Source organism: Lissotriton helveticus, chromosome 4_1 (assembly GCF_964261635.1).
Source record: "Lissotriton helveticus chromosome 4_1, aLisHel1.1, whole genome shotgun sequence".
NCBI classification, from domain to species: domain Eukaryota; kingdom Metazoa; phylum Chordata; class Amphibia; order Caudata; family Salamandridae; genus Lissotriton; species Lissotriton helveticus.
Genome location: NC_136063.1, coordinates 661,483,205 through 661,505,744, shown reverse-complemented (window position 1 = coordinate 661,505,744; position 22,540 = coordinate 661,483,205). Strand labels below are relative to the sequence as shown.

The 22,540-nt window shown below is 41.9% G+C and overlaps 1 protein-coding gene across 1 annotated transcript in view; it reads left to right on the top strand.

The window, feature by feature from the left end:
- The first annotated feature begins 6,697 nt into the window (after nucleotides 1–6,697).
- Nucleotides 6,698–22,540, top strand: part of TCEA1 (transcription elongation factor A1) — a 187,652-nt gene continuing 171,809 nt past the window's right edge. Inside the window, exons 1-2 of the mRNA XM_078687305.1 lie at nucleotides 6,698–6,919; nucleotides 19,322–19,384. Coding sequence (XP_078543431.1) covers nucleotides 6,851–6,919; nucleotides 19,322–19,384 — 132 coding nt within the window. The 5' untranslated portion in view covers nucleotides 6,698–6,850. The remainder of the gene's footprint in view (nucleotides 6,920–19,321; nucleotides 19,385–22,540) is intronic.

Below are 22,540 nucleotides of genomic sequence, written 5' to 3'. Positions count from 1 at the left end.
TGAAAACATATCTGCATGAGCAGATATGCCCCTACAATATTTAAAGCCATTCTTAGATATTGTAAGTGCCAGGGAAGCCATAAAGAGTACCTTAGCTGGGAACTCAACAACTTGAGTTCCCCAGCACCATGATGGCTTCTCTGAACTGAGGAGTGTTTGGTACTAAACTACTCCTTTCAATAAACCCACACTGATGTGGGATTTATTGTACCATGTACTCAGAGGGCATCTCGAAGGTGCCCCCTGAAAACCTACTAATCCTGGTGTGGTCACAGACTGGGTGTAGGCAGCCTGTCACCACCAGACATGTTTCTGGATCCCTGAGTCCACAGCCTTTGCTTCTGGGGCCAGAAACAATGCACATTCTGGGCGGAGGTGTCACCCCTCCTCCCCCAGGATGGGCACAGTGCTTGAGATGGAAGCTTCAAAGGCCTGCCACCTTTGGAATATAACCCCCCAGCCTCGGGTGCTACAGCAGATGCAAGCCCCGGTTTACACCTTCACTTTGGGCAGGAAAACTGGTGAGAAAACTTAAGAGAATAGGGGGTGTGCCCACCTATGCCAACTCCACCCCGAAGGTGGGGGAGGTGAGGTGAAGCACATCTTTCCGTCCCCACCATCTTGAAAATGGGGAGACTCCTCCAATCAGGGCTAGGTCTATGCCCCCTTCCACATGAGGTTGGCATAATTGAGGGTGTAGTTAACCCTGCTAAGGTGCCCACTGGCCCTACCTGCTAATCCCCTAAAACGCCCCTAAATTTAGAATTTAGGTGGCTTCCTAAGACCTAGAAACTAGTTCCTGCTGACGTAAGAAGAAGGACAAAGAAGATGCCGTGCAGCAAAGCCTGAAGGAAACGACTGACTTGGCCCCAGCCCTACCGGCCTGACTTCAGTTTCAGAGACCCTGCGAAAAAGACAACGCATATCCTGCAGCCAGCAATTTCCAGAACCCGAGGAAGACAGCCTGCCCTTTGACAAAGACCAGAGACTCCTGAGGGCAGTGACTCTCGCCACTAAGAAACCTACACAAAGGTCTCCGGTGTACTCCAGATTTGTGAGTCCTGTCCACTCTGCACTCAACGCATCCCGCCCATGTCCAGGTGGACGACTGACCTAGAACAGGTCCCCAGTGATCCTGACCTTTAGTCTGGCGTTGGCTGACCCCTCCTGGACTCCACGGCGATGCCTGCAGCCTGAATCCAGAGGCTAACACTAACTGCAACTGGCTCCGTTAAAGAAAACCGACGTCTAAAGGCACCCCTTCGCCTAAAGCCCCTGACCCTTGGTGAGCTGAACCGAAGTGCCCCTACAACTCCCTACATCTCTACTTACCTCTGCTGTTGCTGGTCTCCCTCCTGCAAGCTCCGGTGTGACGCCTGCAGCCTGTTTGTCCGAAGCAAGTTCTCCATTGAAGAGCATTGGGTACCCAATGCTATATTTGCACCCTGCAGCCGGTCGCCCCAGTGCTGACGGTGGTGTATGTTTGGTGCTGCTTTGTTGCCCCCGTACTTGCTCTTACCCCCAAAGCGTGGCCCCCTGCACCCGATTTACCGACCTGCAAGCAGTGTGGCTTCGAGTACCTCAAGTCTCCATTGAAACACATTGGGCTGAACTCAGATTTTGACCTCTGCACCCGGCCACCCCTGTGCCACTGATGGTGTAGTTATGGTACTCACCTGACCCTTGTCTCTTTCTGTCTGTTGGTCCCAAAGACTGGAGCTCTAAGTCGGGTACTTACCGTTATAACTGCATTACTGTTTTTTTTAAATTGCACTATCAACTTTTTAGAGTCTTAAATATTTTTACGGCAAAACATACTTACCATATTACGAAGATCTTGGTCTTAAAATAAAACTCAAACAAAGCTTATTTTTATAAAATTGGTGTGGATCTCCTTTTTGAGTGTTATGTCCCTTATTGGTCAATGTTGTGCAATAAATGCCTTACACTCCTCTGTGTTAGACCTAAGGCTGATCCCCTACACTACCACTAATAGATCACTTTGGGTTTACATTGGGCCCTGTACACTTCTGGTGAATCTTTAGACTCTGTGCACAGTATAACTACTTAGTGGTATAGCATACACAGAGCCAGCTTCCTACAGCAGGTTTTTACAAATCTTTTGTGAACACTCAAACTCAGTGTATTAATTATTGTTCATGTTATAAAATATATTGATTTATACTATAAGTTAATAACCAATCATCTCTCACCTGTGAATCTTGAACAGTAGTATATAACCAAAGTTTAAAAAGCATGGTTCAGTATCCTTGTGTAGTGCATCCCTCTTTAAGGCACTGCTGAAACTGACACAAATACTGTCACTATATGATAGCTATTTCCACTATAAGGCATCTGTTTGCTTCTCGAAACTGTTTAAAAGTTATTTGTCTTTTGTGTTGCACATCTATACTGCATATTATTTTAGACATGTCGCTCTTTATGAGACAATGCTCTTGAAGACCAGTTGTGAGGCCGAATTATAAACCATTCGCAAGGAGAAAGGAAAGGTTGCGCTGAAGCTATTCATAGGCAATGTGCGTAAAGAGTTTTCGCTGATGAAAGGCCCTCATCCCTCTGTGGTCCTTCTACTAAGCCCCATTCCTTTTTATTTGGCAGAAGTTCCCACGACAATCCTCCTGGTCTGCATCTCCATTACATATTTGTTAAACTGCACAGCTGCTGTCAGGATTACTTCACAAAAGAAAAACCCCCTCAGTGGCAGCAGAGGAGAAAGCAATGACGGGGCAGGAACAGTGGGTGGCGTGCGGAGGTTTAGGAGAGAGACTGCAGAGAGATAAATTCCAACAGTGCATGTAAAAAAATGCACTTGTATGGGGTGCGTGAGCACATGGACAGCAGTGGAGAAAGTAACGATAGAGCAGGAACAGCTGGTGGTGGACGACCGGGGTGTAGGTGAGGGGCTGCTTAGAGATAAACTTCAAGAGTACATGTAAAAAGATGCACTCGTATGGAGTGCGTGATGGGAATAGAAAATAAGAAGAGCCTCCAGAGTGATAGTCCGATGGAAGGACGCTGGCCAGAAACCAGACGCTGTACTTGAGCCAAGCTCTATGCCATGGCATGGAAGGCAAAGTACAGCAGGAAGTAAAAGCAGACGAAGGGCTGGCCAATCAGAATCATGTAAATTAGATTGACGTTGGAATCAACGAATGGTAAGTTCAGGTAAGTATTAGGCGTGTTCTAAGCCCCTTTTAAGATTTATTTTTAATACAAGAGATGTAACCTAAAATGACATAAGAAAAACGGTGCAAGAAGTCACTAAAAAAGATCATTTTCCAAGTTAAACATGTAAATTGTGACACTAATAGTGAGGCATGTGATTTTTCATGTGACAGTGTGAGTAGGAATTCCAGACGTGAGCATCCTTCTGAATTAGTAAAAATTAACTCCTAGAATGTTCTTATGAGATTTGAAGACAAATTTGAAAAGAATGGTACTTTATGCGAGTTAGATGTGCAACCTGGAGTCTATAGTGGGTTTTCCTACAGTAATGATGGACTATTCAGAGAGAGAGAGAGAGAGAGAGAGAGAGAGAGAGAGAGAGAGAGAGAGAGAGAGAGAGAGAGAGAGAGAGAGAGAGAGAGAGAGAGAGAGAGAGAGAGACAGAGACAGAGACTCTGTCTCACTAGCTAGATAAATCTGACACTTTTCACAAAGTAGTTTGGTTGAAAGAGGTGAGGAAACTACTTCAAAAATTGCACCTTGAACACTTGTGGTATGAAACCGACCCAGATGTCTTTCCTTCCAAGAATGCATTAAAAAAGCTATACTGGGAAATGATAAATAATGCCGTACTGGTTTCCAGCCAATCCCCTGCCTTGACATCCCAGTTCTTAGAGATAAAAACACTCCCTATGTTCGAACTGTACTGGGATTTGATCTCCAAGCCTTTAGATAGGAAATTGTTTTTCCAGTTTAGAGTCGGCACCCTACCCCTGAATGCTTTCACTGTTAAATGGTCCCCTGATAACGTCAGCACATGCTTTTATTGTAAATCCCATGCAGAAGATCTTTTGCACTTTTTATTCGTATGTCCATTATATGCAGCCCCAAGGAGCAGATGGCTGAAACCTGCATGCAAAAACCTGGGCACAAGGAGTTGTCTCGAGGCTTACAGGGTCCTGAAATCAAACTGTGCCCCTCAACTTGTAATTGCAGTCGCCAAGTTCCTGGGATGGGCTTGGATCATACGCACGCGCACTTTAAAACCCCCATGAACTACATGAACTTCCTTTGGACTGTGATGATACTTTTAATGTCTAAAATTTTTAAGATTTTTTCTTATTCGCCAACAAAGCAATATTGCATGTTATTTAATATGTTTTTTATACTACTAGATTAGTATTTATTATGTGTAGATAGGGTTGAAAGCTTTTATGACAATGTTGTCGAATAAAGTATTTAAACTGAAACTGACTAGCTAGAAACACTCATTATTATAACTTTCTAATACATTTATCAACCTTCGAAGACGTCTTCACTTAATGTCCAATCAGAACAGCTCATAAGGTACTGTTGTCATTCATACAATGCATCTTCTTCTGATTGCCACAGTCTGCAATCTTGTTATCTGGATGGAAACAGTTTTCTAACATAATTGTTATATGAGGGAAGGCTTCCATGAGAACCTTCTTACCCAAGTTAAAGAATTTTGAGTTTCAGGGCAGAAACAAAGGCTAGTCAGTAAATGTAAAAACGTATATCAAGTTAATTCGAAGTAACATTTATAAGTCTACATCACCATTTGTTCTTTCCCGTTTCAATAAGGCTATTATTCTTAGTGGAAATGTTCTAACATAGGGTGAAGGGAACGAAATTAACATAATATTGAAGTCAGCACATTTCTAAAAATGACATCAATGTTAGGCTGTTTGTACAGAATACTTAATATGAGCAAAGGTCGAAAAGGAAACTTCAGGCCTCATTCACTGCACAGGCAAAAGTACAGTTGCTTGGTGCAAACATTTTCATACATGCAATTATAAATTAAGCATTTCTTACGAGATTTCTGACGTCCACATGTCATTCTACTATATATTTTGGTTTTATTTATTTGTTTTACTAAAGGTATTCACACTTTTTGTGTGCCATTTCATTTGTATTTAACATGTTCTAAATTACATTTCTAATATGCTAAAATATATTGGTGTCTAAATATGTGGTAATTTTCCCCACGCACTGTACTTATTTCCGCTTGGCTCCTGAAGTCTTTATGTAACAATGGAGCTTAATGCACATTGACATACAAACTGGCCTGCATCACACACAAAGCCCTCCACGCCCAATCCCCCAACTACCTAAACAGCAAACTAGTAAAAGCAGGAAAATCCAGAACTCTGAGAAGCACCAACTCACTTCTTCTCATCCCTCAGAAACTGAAAAAGAAAACGACCTAGTAGTGCCGGTCCTGCTCTGGTAACGTACCCAGGATGTGGAAAATGCATTCAGATGCGGGCAAAGGAGTCGCCCTGTCCCTGGGAAGGAGCCCAGGGGTAGCACTCACTCGTAACTTTTGGACTGGAAACACGTGTGCGCCCGCCATTTTGGGACCGTCTCCTGTCGTCGCTCTGTCCTTGGTCCACCATCTTGCGAAACAGCAGACCTTCTACTGCCCTCCCTTGGTGCTGCAACTGGGTCCCCCCTCCAACCCCACTTAATGGAACTCTGCTCTCCTGTTTTTTGGGGTCTTGACCTGAGTAAATCTACTATTTGTATATATATGTATGTATATATATATATGTACATACAAATAACTCTAACCACTAGTATATCTAGTAGACCTTTATACTCTCTACCATTTCTATGTGACTCTTAGAGTATACCCATTTGTATCTCTTCCTTGAGTGGCTTGCAACTTGTACGTTTGCAGTTTTTTTTCTGTTTGTATCTCTTCCTTGTGTGGCTCTACAACTTGTACATTTGCAATTTTTTTCTGTTTGTATCTTATGTAACTCATGGAATCCTAAATCCTTATGTATCGCAACTGGTTCTTATGTAAAGCACTCTGACACCTTCGGGTAATGTTTGCGCTACATAAAATCGCATTAAATAAAAATAAAATAAAATAAATACATAAAACTCTGACCTTAAAGGATGCTGATTATCTGACTTTGTCAACCACCTGCATCTTTCTCCCCTCACTAGATACATAAGTATTTTGTCTTTGCTTATATCTTTATGCATCCTCATGTCCTGCGATGTTATGCAATTTTTCTTTTACTTTTTGTATGTAAGCGCTCTGATACCCACGGGTCTAGCTAGCGCTATATAAATCTTTATAAATAATAAATAAATAAAATAAACATGCCTTTGCGTTAAAAGAATGTTCGTTTGCAATTTGAAGGGATTTGTAAATATGACAGTTGATTTTATGCTCTAGGAGCGGCTGGAGTGCATACAATAAATCTTTTTCTTGATCCTCAATCTTATGCTGGTATTTATGGCCGGATACTTCGTTACAGCCTAAAACAGCCCCCATTCAGCCACACTAACATTGATAATCTAAGAAGCACAGTGAGAACCAAAACCACACCGTCCCTACAGTCAACATCAACATACGGGTTTATTATGATACTATGGTTGTAAATCTAAGCCTCGTTCTGGTAGGTTGAGATGGTGCGCACTTCCGATTGGCTCTTTTCTTGCAGCCGTTGTGCAGAGAAGCTCAGCTGTCGATTGCTTATGTCTATTTCCGGTTTTCGGTGAGCGATTCCTTGCTGCCTGGCGGCCTGCCTGGGGGTCGGTGAGCTGCTTGCTGCCTGCGCCTGGCCCAAGTTACCGGCTGACATACAGCTACCGTCGGTAAAGACCAGTGTGCACGGCAGCCATGAGTACCGAAGATGAGATCATCCGCATCGCCAAAAAGATGGATCGCATGGTGCAAAAGAAAAACGCGGTGAGCAGCGTGAGGGGCGGGGTGGCAGTAAGGGCGCGCGCGGGCACCTTCTCTTTTGGCGAGTTACCAGCGAGTCCCCCTGCACCTCCCCGAGGTACTCTATCCTCGTACCCTTTTTTGTGCAGCGTGGTTATCACCGGTCAGTCATGCACCATATGCATCCTCAATGTCCCGCGCTCCCAGCGATGCACAGTACACCTTCCTTTGTAAACAAAGAAGTGTGAGTCCACCATAATTGGCGGGGTCGGAGACTCCCATGCCTTCACATGCATACACTTCTGTGGCTCTCCTATCCAATCACGGAATTCCCCGTTAACTCAGTGAAACGGGAGCGTGCAAGGCTCAGCTGAAGATACTATTCTTTTATCTAAAGCAAAGGGCTCAAGTTTGCCTTGAGCATGCCAGTTTTATTTGTTTTGCCTTCTGTGAGTGATTATATATATATATCTTGGGGAAACCTGGATTGCAAGTCCCAGAACAGAAAGCTAAAGCCTGGACTGGATGTAATGAAACTTTAGAGCAGTCTAGATTAATAACCTGTACAGGGGTTAGAGGACTACCACCGTCTGCTTCCTTTTTGGGCATACACGTCTTCCCTACGGTGACCTCAGTCTCACTGGCAGGTCTTACCTGGTCCTTCAGGAACTTGATAATACCTCGGCCCTCATTCGCTCACATGGCTCGGCTACTGCTGTGCTCGACAAAGCATCTCATGCCCCAGCCTTTAACTGGTCACATTGTCTCGGGCTATGGACAGGGTCCTTCATATCTTTGAGTTAAACGCCAGACCCTGCACCTTGCCATTAGCCCCGCCCTGCATAAAATGATTATTTTGCAATATTAAAGGCACTTCTCCCTGCATGAATATTTTGCGATATGAAACTTGACGTGAACATTGAGTTTCAATGAAATATAGACTATATCAGGACAAATAATATAATAATTAGACCGGCCCTTTAACGCAGTGATTAGTGTTCGTTTTAATGCACACCTTTAACTTTTCCAACCTTTGATTAGGAGTGTATGGAAAAAGCCGGCGTTTATAGATATTAGCCTCAGTTCTATGCATTGGGTGGTCTGGTGTGCACGATTGATCTACTAAACTTGGTTGATTTTTATTTCCTTCTTCGCTGTGTAAACCGTGGAGTTGCTGTGGTTCTGGCTAGATGGCCAACTAATTACTACTGGTGTCTTTGGTTGTATTTGTGAAGGAGATCCGGATTGCATCTGTGAATTTCCCTAATCTGGCTGCAATTTGTACTGTTTTGACAGAAAAGCACAGAATGAATTAAAATTAAGTTCAGTGAAGCTTGCAGTACTGCGGTTTGTCCTAATCCTGTTGCGCATGGACGCAATTTACCAATATGTTGACTCTACCAATTGCATGGATGCTTGTACTTGTGCAGGCTATGCTGATTCTAGTTTATATAAGTGGGATTATATTTCTGCTGTCAGTACTGTACTAGTTCTCTATGCTTGCAATGTCTCTTTTAGCGTTCACCTATCACAGCCCAGATGCACCGTTCATCACTCAAACCTGGTTCACACTGTCGTCTGCACACCACCTTGATGTCCTCTTCTTAGATGATGATATCATCTAAAGAATAGACTGTACACTCTAAACACAATAGGGGATAGCAGCATTAGATTGGCCATCCTGGTCCTGCACTTTTAGCAACTCTACCACACACAAGCCTTCTGAACTCCTCTCTTGTTAGTCCCATCTTTCAACCCCCCAAACAACCTTATTTTATCAGATATACAGCCCACCCAGATAAAAGGAACTCTTCCTTCAAAACCTCATTACACCCACCCACATTCCTTGGGGTCTTCACCTCTTCGGCAACTCCAATACAAAATGCATGAACGACGCCTTTTATTCACTATTCAGTAGGCTGGGAATACAACTCATTACCCAAACCATTCAAAAAGCAACACTCTGGATCTCATCCTATCAGCATTCTGTAACATCGATTCCCAGACATCTGCAGCCTTGGAATTGTCGTCTGACTTCACCATTACATGCGCTACACCTCAGTTACTAGAACTGTAAAGAGGAAAAACAACCTTCTGCTCCATCAAAGACAAAAATCTGGAGGAAAAAAAATCCAAGACTAAGAAAACCTGCCACAACATTTCCAGCCCACCACACATGTTGGTACTCTGCTGAACATCTACTATACCAATATGAGAGCTTGTTTTGAGTATTATGCTCTACTAAAAACCTCGATCTTTTAAGCCAATGTCCTCTGCATCCTGGCTGTACTTGAGCTTACTGAAAATAATTGTCCCATTTAAAAAACGGGAAAAGAAATGGAGAAGATAAACATTCCTGGATAACCTCACCCTACTCATAACACTCTACAATATTTGCTGATCCCTCATGACAGCTAAAGCCTTCCACTGCAAGACTGTCACAATGCGGCAACCACCAGAAGCAAAGTCCTCTTCAAGGCTGTTCAACACCTGCTACTGTCCGGACTTCAGTCAATAAATGCAAGACAATCAGCCTCTTCTTCACCAAGAGCATTTTCAAAATCAGACCAACATCATTCCCACTTCTATAGTAGTAAGTTTAGGTAGACGGTTCCAGACCGTGTCAGAAGGTCTATTCTTTGCGAGTCTCTAGTCGTTTGTATTTGTAGTAATGATCTTAGAAGACTTTTTTTTTAATAAGTTGTTGATGAACCAATGTTACAAATGATGGACACTGAATACCATCAACCAACGAATCAAGTTCACATGGACCATAGATGCTGAGTCCATAACCTATCTTGATGTTCAGGTCACACTGAAGAACAACAGTATCTATACTGATATATACCACAAACCAACTGACCGCAATAATGTTTTACATTATACAAGTTTTCACCAAACATCACTGAAAAAACATTTACCTAAGTCCCAAATGATAAGAGTGAAACGGATCACAGCAGACTTTAACGTGGCTGAAGCTCGAATAGAGGAGATGACAAACAGATTCAGGGAAAGAGGTTACCCCAACATCATTTTAGAGACAGCTAAACACCAAGTCAGTGCACTCAATCGTTTAGACTTACTACACAAACCCAGAACAAAATCTCGGAGTGACAGGATGGTCATAGTGTCTAAATTTTCCAATGTTAGTACGACATTTCGTAACATTGTGTTAAATATTGTCCGATGCTACAATTGGAGACGGATTTTAAAGACATGTTCAAGTCGCGACCATTGTTCGCATATACCAGAGGAAAAAATTTGGGGGCAATCCTTAAACAACCAGGACACACACAAATGGAATCAAAAGGACTAGACCTTGTAATAATTGCAATAATATAATCTTGGGCAACAAGGTGACACACCCCATGAAAGGCCACAACATAGCGATAAATGTTACTGCCACCTGTGATACAAACAACGTGATATATATGCTAAAATGTCCCTGTGGAAAAACTTACGTTGGTAAGACTGAACGTAAAATTAAAACACGTGTGAATGAACACAAGTCGAATATTAGAACCAAAAATATCAAGTCATCGGTATCTAATCACTTCAATGAAATGAACCACAATGTTTCTCAACTCCAATTTATGGTATTGGAAACCATTAAAAAAGTAGAAGGGAGAGACAATAACAGATATTTACTCCAGAGAGAGAACTATTGGATTTATAAATTGAACTCGACAAAACCCAATGGGTTAAATGAACGCATAGAGTATTCTTGTTACCTGTAATTACTTCCCTGTATGACTATTTATCAACCCACATTGTTGGGACATATGGTTCTGTTAGTTTCCTTGTTTTAGTAATGATAATTTGTACTTTTCATGTTTCACATGTGTATGCGCTTGATTACATTCATGGTTCATGATACTATGTCCCATCCATTACTCTCACACACCACTACACCGCCATTTCGATTCGACATCTTAGTCTCATTTCTACCTCCATTTCTTTTTCGGTCACGTGCCGCATCACTACCTACTAGTGAATCTAACACAGTTCGTACTAACAAACCCAGTCACCGAGCACTTGGCAGACGTCCATTCAGCTTTACGAACTGAGAATACACGGCGTTAATGTAAGTAAATGCGAAATCCGTTTTCCCATAGCGTTAGCGGAAAACAAACACAACCGCGGTTTGGGTAACAGGGAAAGCCGTTTCACGGCGTTTTTGAATATTTCGTATAGTTCATTTTACCATTTTTCACCATGCCTTGCACTTTGCAGTCACCGTCCTCGGGTTTTGAACTAACTACTCACGACGATCTGATTAGCGTTAAAGGACAGATCACTGAAATATGTTTTACCCACTAACAACCCTTTTTTTAAAACTCACATCATTAGTACACTAAAACCGCCCGAAACTTCACTCTTTGGCACTTTGAGCACCGTGAACCATGCAGTATTTACACACAGATCACCCCCAGCATGAAACGAACTATTTATGCTACTAAATAAATAGACATGACTAGTATTCCACATGTCGTTTTTTGTAGATGCTCCCAGATGAAGGGTCATCACCCGAAATGCATTAGAGTTGGAAAACGCCACTGTTGAAATAGTTGAAAAAAATGATGTGGAGAAACAAACATCAATGAACACTATGAAATAAAACTTTATTTCGAACTGTTAAGATTGAACAGAAATTATTTAATTATCGTATGGAGGATTATTATCCCGACACAAGTGTGCCCCAAGGGATGCTATCAATTGCCAATTGATAGCACTGTTGGATACAAATGATGGACCAACAATAAGACCGTGTTCAACTACTGACTGCAAGGACTCTGGACAACCTCCTCTACAACTACTCTTGTAGCATCGGTTCATCAACAACATATTCATAGAAATGTCTTATAATAAATCTCATAACTACAAGTACACATGACTGGTAACTCTCCATAATAGAACTGACATTGTCTGAAACATCTACCTAAACTTACTACTCTGTTTCCTGTATGAGATAAGAGAGTCTTGCCAAGTCATACGTTAATGACGGTTCCTATAAAAATAAAGCCATTATGGGGGAGATCCAGGAGCTTGTATATAAAAAAAAACTGTAGAAAGAGCATGTCAAGGAAAAGAGGAAGAAAAACATACACAGTTTCTGGTCGTGCTCCGGGATCTGGAACAACGTCCATTTCAACCACCCTTTCCGCACCAGAGCTCTTGTACTTGTCAGAAAAAAGTTGAAGACTCCTTTCATCAAGGAGCACTATTGCTGACCTGTCTATCCTTGACCTTCCCCCATTAACTGTATCTTCTGGATGCCACACCCCTACTCGGGGCTCTCCACTGGTTCTGCCTACACTGTTGTGGGAAGCTTATTCCACGGTTTGATATATTTTACTGTCATGTGTGTGGAGGTAGCAATCATGGTGCTAGTGCTGCTATTGTCCAGTTATGTGTGCCTCAGTTCTGAGTGCTTGTATCTTCTTGTGCTCATTGATATTGTGCATTAAACCTGCACAGGAAGGTAAAAGTAGAGTTATCTATAATTATTAAATGTGCTGTTTCACTCTAAAACAGATTAATCACTTGTTTAACTGTTCTCTGAAATCCAGCACAGTTCCTTCCACTTGAAAAAAAGTGTTTGTGCTCCCACTACTGAAAATAATCCAATATAGAACCATAGTGTTTGAGTAACTATAGGCCCATCTCCCTTCTTCCATTCCTGGGGAAAATCGAGAAGCAGCTGGTAAATAAAAAGCTTACCCAATTTATAGCTAGGAGATAGTAAAGGAACTCTGTATCATACTCCATGTGGATTTAAACAAGGTTTCAGCATGAAGGTTGCGGTAGCAGAGTTTGTCAAAACTAACCAAGACATTTGAAAAAAGGCAGTGGTCATACCCCTGGATCTCTCGTCCGCTTTTGGTGGTTTCCATTTAGATACTATTGGGGCTGCTGGAGGAGCCCTGGCTTGAATCTTTCTTCTTTTTTATCATAGATGGTGCAAGCTTCATATCTAGTTAATATCAAGTTTTAAGGAACTGAGATGCAATGTCCCAAAGGGCTCTGCGTTAAGTATTTCTGTTGGTGGTTGCAAATTGGATGCAATGCTGTTGTATTAAACTTAATTCAGACACTGACGTTCTGATCATTGGCGACTCTACCTCCTTGTATCTCAGAACCTTGTGGCCTACAGACCTCGGTGAACATTAGATTCCTAAATCTGAAGCATGAAACCTAGGAATTAATTTGATGGGGATTTTCCCTTTAAACTAGAAGTGGGAGCAACCACAGCCACTTTTCTTGAGATGCTCAAGTCCCTAAAAAGACACTGTCTTTAAGATATCTATAGCCAATTTTAAATTACGCGTCCTATCTTCTGATATACGTCCACTTATGCCAGATGGTATCATAATGACCTATCCATTTCCCCTGTCCTATGTAAAACATGTTTTTTTTAAATGTTTTATAGTGTCAAGGTTTTAGTTAACCATACAATAAAATTTCTTTGACTTGACTAATCAAAGGATTACATTACGGTGTTAATTACTCTTAGAACACTGCACAAAAAAGGTCCTTTATACTTGCAGAGAAGATTTAGGTAATATACTCCAAACAAGGAACATAGGTCTTTCAAACAAGGTTGCTTATGTGTCTGAGGATTCATAAGGAAAGATCTGGTGGCCTTTTCTTTTCTGGCCGCCAGTGTGGCTGATTCTCAGCATGGCTGAAAGTTAGTGGTGTACTCATGGAACAATACAAGGAGCTAGGCAAAGGCATAGTGGGCACTCTAAAACAAATAAAGGCAGCAAATAGAAAGCAAGCAACTGTGAGATACAAAACGCAAAGCAGATGGTAATCAATGGGCGGCATTCGTTCCCAGAGAAGCTTTCCAAAGTCCCTAAGAAGTCTTTACAAATAAGATAGCTGTAATGTCTGGTAGACTTTGTTCTAAATGCATTCCCAGTGAAGCTTTCTGAATATCCCTAGATGTCTTTGCAAACCAGATAGCTGCGCTACCTAAAAATGATCACACTAGTGACATGATATATTATATTACATTACTGTTTCATTGTGTATGACTCTTAATATGGTTAGAGTAATCTTTGTGTACATGTTGCAATTTAAAGATGCGTTGTAAAGTTTGCTTATTTATTGCTATCAGTATTGTGAGGTCCTATGCATTGAATTTTAAGTGCTAATTTGGTTTGGCTAGCAGGTGCACAAGCCATGGTTGGGGTGCTAACCATAACTAGGGAATTCCATGTGATTTTTCTGGTTTCTTTTCAGAACTGTTAGTGCATATCTTTCTAGTTTTTAGATTTGTATGGTGCTGTGACTAAAGTTAACCCTAACTTCAATCTAACAGGGATTTCTTTTTTGAGATTCAGCTTTTTGCGTCATCATTTTTTTGTCTGGTTGTAGAAGCCTATTGTGAGCTTACCAAGAACTGGCGAGGCTTATAGCCCAACAGGCACTTATCATTTGTTGGCTTTGCCACTCTCATTTACTTCGTATTTGTAGCTCTCTCCACCCGCTCCTCTGTTGCCCACATTTTTAAAACATTTTTTTTAATGAAAGGCGGGTGGCGAGACCCAGGAAGCAAATTGCTGCCAGTCCCTCTGTCTTGAAAGTGCTTTCACAATTTACCAATATATCCATGGATCTATTAAAAAAAAAAATAAAGCCATTTATGCATGATTACAGTGCGATTCAGTATGAGTGGGACAGTTGGAAAATGTTTTGAATCAAAGGGTATTTCTTTCTGAGCAACGTTTAACAACGTAGCTAGTATTTAATAGGACCCCTTTATACTCACATTCCAAACATGTTTTCAAAAGATAGATTTTTAGACTTCTTAGAGTATATTTTTGGTAACTTCCATTTTTTTTCTTGCAGTGGTATTTGTAGGATTGACATGCACAGCTTCTTAATACAAGAACATATAATGAATGCATCTGTGCTGCTCATTGTCTAAGCTGTCTATCCTTTGTGTAGCTTACATGCAATACTACAATAATCTGCCACTTATGCAGTGGGATGCACAGTTGGCTAACCCAGTGGTACTCCTTTTAATTACATACTAGGTGTACTATTTTTAGAATATTTTTTTATATATATTTGTCTAATGAAAATATTTTTATTATGTGGTGGACCGAGAGGCTAAAACGTGGAAATAAATAAGATGGGTGAATTACACCATTCGCATCTCCCAGTTTATGAAATGCACACAATAGCTGTATGTCATTGGGCATTAGGCCTTTATCCCTTGTGAATGGTTTTTCTCTGTGACTACTCTTTATTTTTATAAAACTGAATGCTCTTTTCTACTTATTTTCACCCTTGGACACTGGGGTTTCTTTCCTGGCAAAGAATATATACTTGGACAAAAGACACAATGACAGACCCCAAGATTAACAAAACAGCGTGTCCATATGCCTCAACACAACACCCTGGGTGACTCCAGTAGAAAACTGATGACTTGGGTAACACATTTAAGATTTGGCTGAAGCACGGTATGCCACCGACTTACCAACTTGCAGCATCTCCAGGCCACCTTGCTTGTAGCAGGAAGGGCTACCCTGACATCTAATAAGAAGAAAACAAATTCCTGCTATCCAATCTTTGTACTACTTATAAACAGGACAGATTGTTTTTATTTATTAAGGTAAAGAAAATTTGCAATATATTGTACTGTTGTATAAAAACCAAGGGGCTTGGTGTATAAGTGTGCTTGCTTAATGATTATTAAGACTTATTTTTAGCTCTTCATAGATCTACAATAAAGTATTTCCTCTTATAGGGCATGCTTCTCACAACATCCTCAGTGGCCTTCGGAGCTCTTGAAGCATCGGGCTACATAACCCGGTTAATAGCATGTAGTGGACTGGTTTGGATGGCTGCAGCAATCCCTTCACCTTCTCAGGGCCAAAACCTGTAGTTCAGTCATTAAGGCTTTTGAAAAGGGTTAGCGCTTACCACTGCCTCCAGATTTCTGAATGCTACCTCTTAGTGCCACCCTTTAGTTGTTTTTTTTAATTGTTTGTGCCTGCTCCCTGAAGCTTGTTGTGTGATCACTTTGATCAAATGACTGGTGATAGCTCCTGTTATTACTCTAGCATAAGAGAACATTAGTGATTGCTTGAGACCCCAACACCTCTATGAAGGCGTGGCAGAGCAGACATCTGAACCTGTCTCTATGCGGCCACTGGATTAAGGGTGTTGACTGGACACTAGTTTGTTGTCCCTCCCGCATCAACAACTAGGTTCAGTCGGCCTGTCTCCCGATTTGACTGCATAGTTTACAGTTATCCTTGGGTCCCACTTGTCTCCTTTTCTCTTTCCCTTTGTTCCTCGTGCTGTCTTCCCCAATGCCCCAGCTCCTACTCTGTGTGGCTGCTGGCCCTAAAGCCCCATCGGATCCTGTTACTTTGGGTAGTTGTTCATGGCTCTGAGAGGCAGCTTCAGGTCCTCCATGTTGATAGCAGAACAAGGCTGTCATCTCCATCTGTATTTCAGTAGACTCCTGGCTGCACAAACTCTTGCACACAAAATTGTCATAATCGGAACCTGTAGTCACAAATATTGGTATTGCATATGTGTATGGCACATTTTTATTTCTTTGTTACCTCTAAAAAGCTTTTAGACCAATATTTTTTGGAAAAGTCTAAAAACATGAATTGTTGATTATATTCACTTTTGTGTGGATTTTGCTGGTTGCATGCTGCATAAAATGATTTGAACTTGAATTGCCATTTGTCCATTATGAAGGTGGTGAATGTAATTGCATATATAAACAAAGTGCTAGCAAATGGGGTGTTTTCTTTGTCGCATTATGCATGCTTGACATGATGTTGATCACCGATGGCATAGTGTTGGGACAGTCGTCTTAGTTGTAGGTATTTTAATGTTCTTGGTGAATGCCCTGCTTCTTGCAAGTTTAGCTGTGGGTGGCTCGTTGCAACAGTGTTTGACTAGTTAGAAACTAAGTCACCTGTCTTTTTCCTGTGTTGATGACTGGGCATATCCCCATGCTTTGTAAATATTTGTAACCACTCCCATTCATTCTTTTATTAATTCATGTGCACATCACTAACTTGCTCGCCAATTCATCTGTGCAGTGATCCTTTGATGTAGGTGTATGTGTGTGTGTATATATATATATATATATATATATATATATATATATATATATATACTAGCAGCCCATCCCGACGTTGTCCGGGATGGCCGATGTTCAGTGTTGCCTTTACATTTTGATTGCGTAGTAATGTGTGTTTAATTCATCCGCAGGTTTTCATCGAGCCACACCTAATTTTGTTTTGCTGACCTTGTTGAGAGTGTTCCCCCTGTGTGCGAATGTTGTTTCCCAAATGTTGTAATTTGCGCCGCAAGTGTTACAGTGGTCGCTCAGATGTTTTTGCCTGAAATTGCTTGTTTGTGTTTGTGAAAGGGGCTTTCCTTGTTAGCGTTTTCGATCCCTTTACTGACGTCTTTTTTTTTTTTTTTTGTTTTTATCGGCGCAAGTACTGGCAGTGTTCCACTGATAACGCAGAGTGTTTGAAATTCGGAAGTGTTTGTGTAAGTTTTAAATATTCGCCGCTGCATACGTAATTATTCGGAGCCTTGTGAGTAAAGTCTCGTTCATGTTCCGTCGATTGGCTTTCTTGTCTAAGAAATGGGCGCCTCTTTTGTTTACGTTCCTCTGTGACAACGTTGTCGTTTGTCAAATGGTTAAACATTTGTTATATTTTTGTATCGCAACTCGTGTGTGTGTTAATCATTGTGTGTCGTGATTGGTGAGCTGTGCGAAGCAATGCGAATGATAGGCGGCCCTTTTTGTAAGCCTGCCCCCTGTGGCACTGTATTATTACGGAAGGCGCGCCCCTTTTTGGATGTCATCCCACGAAGGCGTTAACGTTTGAAGGGTAATGCCGACGAATGCCGAGGCGAGTGATAAGCGGCCCTTTGCAAATGCACGGGATGCACAGTTTGTGCCTTGCACAGTGAAATCATTGAAATCGTATTTGCGCTATGCACATTGAAGTGTGTGGTGAAGTGTATGCCTTGCACAGTGAAATCGTTTGGCATTTGTTTATTGTTTGTACTTTGGGCCATGCCCCTGTAAACGCCCACATTTTTGTTTGACACGCCCACGCCCACAAGGGACTACTTTCCCACTTTTGGCGTTTTTGCTTTTTTAATGTATATGGTGTCGACATCTATAGCCTATGTCCTTCTGCTACATCTCCCCTTTCAAATGGTGTATTGGGTGTAGTAACTGGTGCAGTACTTTTTGAGTTTACCTGGCTCAAAGGTTTGTGTTCTCTCTTTATAATAGTAGTATAGATTACGCTCCATGGGGTTGTCCAAGTAGCGGGTAGCACCCGAGCCTGCGTGCGCCTTCCCTGAAGCGTTAGTTGGTATGGGCAGTTGCGTGTTTGAATAGGCAACCCCATGGAGCGTTATATATATATCTAGCAAAACCAAAAGGGATGATGGACGGAGTGTTGAACATTGCAAGCACTCACCCCCAGTCAACTGATCTGGGTTTAATCCATCATCATTATTTAGCTCACTCCGCCACCCTAGTTCAGACATGGCCATATGCAAATCAGTCTGACCCTGTGCCTCATGGCAACAGTCCAGCTAAACTGCCAAGCCATGTCTTCCCTGGACCGGAAACAAGCATCCTGGGACCGGTTTCTGGCCAATCATTTATCATCAGCCAGGCTAGCATGAATCCAGTGGCAAAGTGAGCAAGGGACCCACGTCTGGGCATACCCTGCCAACTTGGGGTGAACTAAGCAAAACCAAAGGGCATTATGGACGGAGTGTTGGACATTGCAGAGGGAGTGCTTCTGTTTCGACCCAAGCCTTTTTCATGTACTTTCAGGAACCACTGTGTTGAATAAAGAAATACATTTCGTGTTTTGAGTTGTGTACCTAACTTTTTGATTATTTTTCTCTTAAGGTATCATTGATCTGTAGGCTACATCTAGGATCATGCTTGATGGTTTCAGTAAGACTTAAGCAATTGGAGAGCGTCCTTTGGTTTAGTACACATGCCATTTTTAATTTCACCTAGGTATTGGCTTTACTGACGGACTCATAAGTGAGCAAATGAGGCTTACTTAAAGTCACAGTAAAATCCCATAACAAGAAATTTGTTACACCCTTGCTTATTGCTCCTTCTAAACCGCAGGTATGCAAACATTATGTTTAGTCCAGTAACTGCAAATGTTGGCCACAAATCAGGTGGCTAATCAAAACCCACATTTAATTTACACTGTAGTTTTTGTTGCTTTCAGATTATCGTCTTTCCTGCAATTTGAATCCGCCGTGGGGGGAAAAGCTTTAAACTGTGCATCTTTTCAGGAAACCAAACATATTTTTCCATGTTAAAAATCTCTTTTGATTATAGCACGCTGATTTGTTTGTTTTAAATTTTTTTAATTTAATTTTTAGGCTGGTGCCCTGGATTTGTTAAAAGAGCTAAGAAATCTTCCCATGACACTGGAACTGCTTCAGGTATGTTAGATATTTTGTTGTCAAAGCTTATTGTTTTTATCCAGTGGATACAACTCTTGATGAGAGAAACTGTGGGGAAATATGAATATTTTCCAGACTTGACTGACTGTGGTTTCTGATTCAGTTATTTTTCTTGCTGTGCTTGGCTTTTGAAAGGCATCTATAAAATTAATATCTACGATCATTTCACATGTGAAGGTAGTTCTCTGATATTTTGTAGTATAATTTTTAGTATTTTATATTTGAAAGGACACAGTTTTAATGGAGTAAACATGTTAAAAAGTGATCATTTTACTTTTTGTCCAATCCCATGCTATAAAAAAATCCTAGAAGTGTGGTGAAAGCGCCAAATGTAAAGCTGGAATCTCATTCTCTTAGGTTGTTGTTATGCCATGTTAAGTGACGACGCAAAAGCAGGTAAACATAGAAGAGACTTCGGTTAGATATTGGGTTTCTGGTTGGCAAAGTTATGCACCCTATCCAAGCAGGAACCACAATCCGAGTTTGGGTACGCCAGATAAACACAAATTAACCTGTGCTTAACCTCTCGAAGCGTGGCACAGAGCAGTCAGGCTTAATTTTAGAGGTAATGTGTAAAGTACATCACTTCAAACAGTAACACAGTGAAAACGCCACAATACTACTTCACACCAAATGAAAACAAGCATTTACAATGCAATGGTCTTGTCTTTGTTAAAGTTAGAGCTATTGGCATTGCAAATGTCATTTTTAAAAAATTTTAAACCGATAAATATATGGTATTGTCATTTACAATGGCAATAGGTAAGCATTAGAGAGTAGTAGAGAGTATTAGCAGTGATTAATAGTTAGTAGAGGTTGACTAGTTGATTAATAGAAAGTATACTTGTGTAGAGTAGGAGTGAGTTGTAGGCAATAGTAGTTAGTGAGTAGTGTATATTAATGGAGAGCAGTATAGAGTGAGTAGTAGATAGTGTGTAGAGAGTGTGTAGGAGTTAGCGAGTAGTAGAGACAGAGTAGTAGTGAGTAATGAAAAGTACTAGATAGAAATAGATGTAGTGTAGTGAGTTATAGATAGTATATGGAGTAGTATATCTATTTAGTAGAGTGAGTAGCGAATTACTTTTAAAACGTGGAAGAGGTGTGGCGCCGCGGCCAGGGCGACTGACGCTGGAATCTGGGGACCACGGTTCGATCCCCGGCTCCGGCGGCAGGTCAGCCCAGCACCATGTGACTCTGGGCAATAGCTCGCTTAATCTTCCCGACGGCCCCCCAGCGCCTAGAGACCCTTACGGGTGATTGTGCGCTTTACAAATGTGGACTTTACTTTACTTTACTTTATATGAGAGAGCAGTAGTTAGTACTTTTTAGTATTAGAGTGTAGTAGAGAGTAGTAGAGTGAGTATAAAATTGTGGATAGTGTGATTTTAGTGAGTTGTGAGGAGTGTGACTTGTATGTAGTAGAGAGTAGTTAGAGGGTGTATTAGAGTGCGATTAGTTGAGTCAGTAGTAGAGTGTGAATTGAGAGTAGTAGAGATTGAGTAAAGTGTGAGTAGCTTACAGTAGTAGTAGAGTGAGTAGTTAGTAAAGTGTAGTAGAGTATTAGATAGTTATAATACAGAGTATTATAGTGAGTAGTATTTTGTAGATATAGTTTGAGTAGGGTATTATGAACTGAGTATTAGAGAGTTAGTAGAGAGTGAGTTGTAGAGTGAGTAATAGTGAGTAGTAGATAGTTTTATATAGTGTGCAGTAGAGTAGTTTTATATAGTGTGCAGTAGAGTAGTAGTGAGTACTATAGAGTAATAGGTATTAATATTGTAAAAAGTTAGTAGTATAATTATTTTGAGTAGCAGAGAGTGTGTAGTAGAGAATTGTTATTAGTGAGTAGAGTAGTAGAGAGTATTAGGATTAGGGTATTATAGAGTATTTGAGTGAGTAGTATAGAGTATTTGAGGTGTGGCGAGTGAGTAGTATATTGTAGATCTAGTTTTTAGTATAGTGTGAGTAGGGTATTATAAACTGAGTAGAGTACAATGCAACGGTCTCGCCTTTGCAAAAGTTAGAGCTATTGGCATTGTAAATGACAATTTTTTTTTATATTTTGTTTTTGAAAACGGATAAATAAAAGGCATTGTCATTTAAAATGCCAATCAATAGCCTTAACTTGCCTAAATGCAAAACCTATTGCATTGCAAATGCTTGTTAAACTGAGCAATTGTTTTGTTTTTTCTTTAGGGAGAAGGGAAGTTAAAAACAGTGTGCGCGCCAGAGAGTGAAGTAACGTGGAGATGAAAATGAAAGAGAGGGCCAAGGAAGAGTGGAAAGGGAGGAAACAGAATAGAAAAAAATAAATGGCATTGTCATCTACAAAGCCAATAGCTTAATTTATCGCAAATGCGATACCTATTGCATTTGCACCCACACACACACGGAGCCACAAACACGGAGCCTCACACACACACGCGGAGCCTCTCTCTCTCACACACACACACACACACACACAGAGCCCCCCCACACACAGAGCCCCCCCACACACAGAGCCCCCCCACACACAGAGCCCCCCCACACACAGAGCCCCCCACACACAGAGCCCCCCACACACCGAGCCCCCCTCACACACAGAGCCCCCCTCACACACAGAGCCCCCCTCACACACAGAGCCTCCCTCACACAGAGCCCCCCTCACACACAGAGCCCCCCTCACACACAGAGCCCCCCTCACACACAGAGCCCCCCTCACACACAGAGCCCCCCTCACACACAGAGCCCCCTCACACACAGAGCCCCCTCACACACAGAGCCCCCTCACACACAGAGCCCCCCTCACACACAGAGCCCCCCTCACACACAGAGCCCCCCTCACACACAGAGCCCCCCTCACACACAGAGCCCCCCTCACACACAGAGCCCCCCTCACACACAGAGCCCCCCTCACACACAGAGCCCCCCTCACACACAGAGCCCCCCCCCACACACAGAGCCCCCCCCCACACACAGAGCCCCCCCCCACACACAGAGCCCCCCCCCACACACAGAGCCCCCCCACACACAGAGCCCCCCCCCACACACAGAGCCCCCCCCCACACACAGAGCCCCCCCCCACACACAGAGCCCCCCCCCACACACAGAGCCCCCCCCACACGCAGAGCCCCGCCACAGAGAGCCCCACGAGAG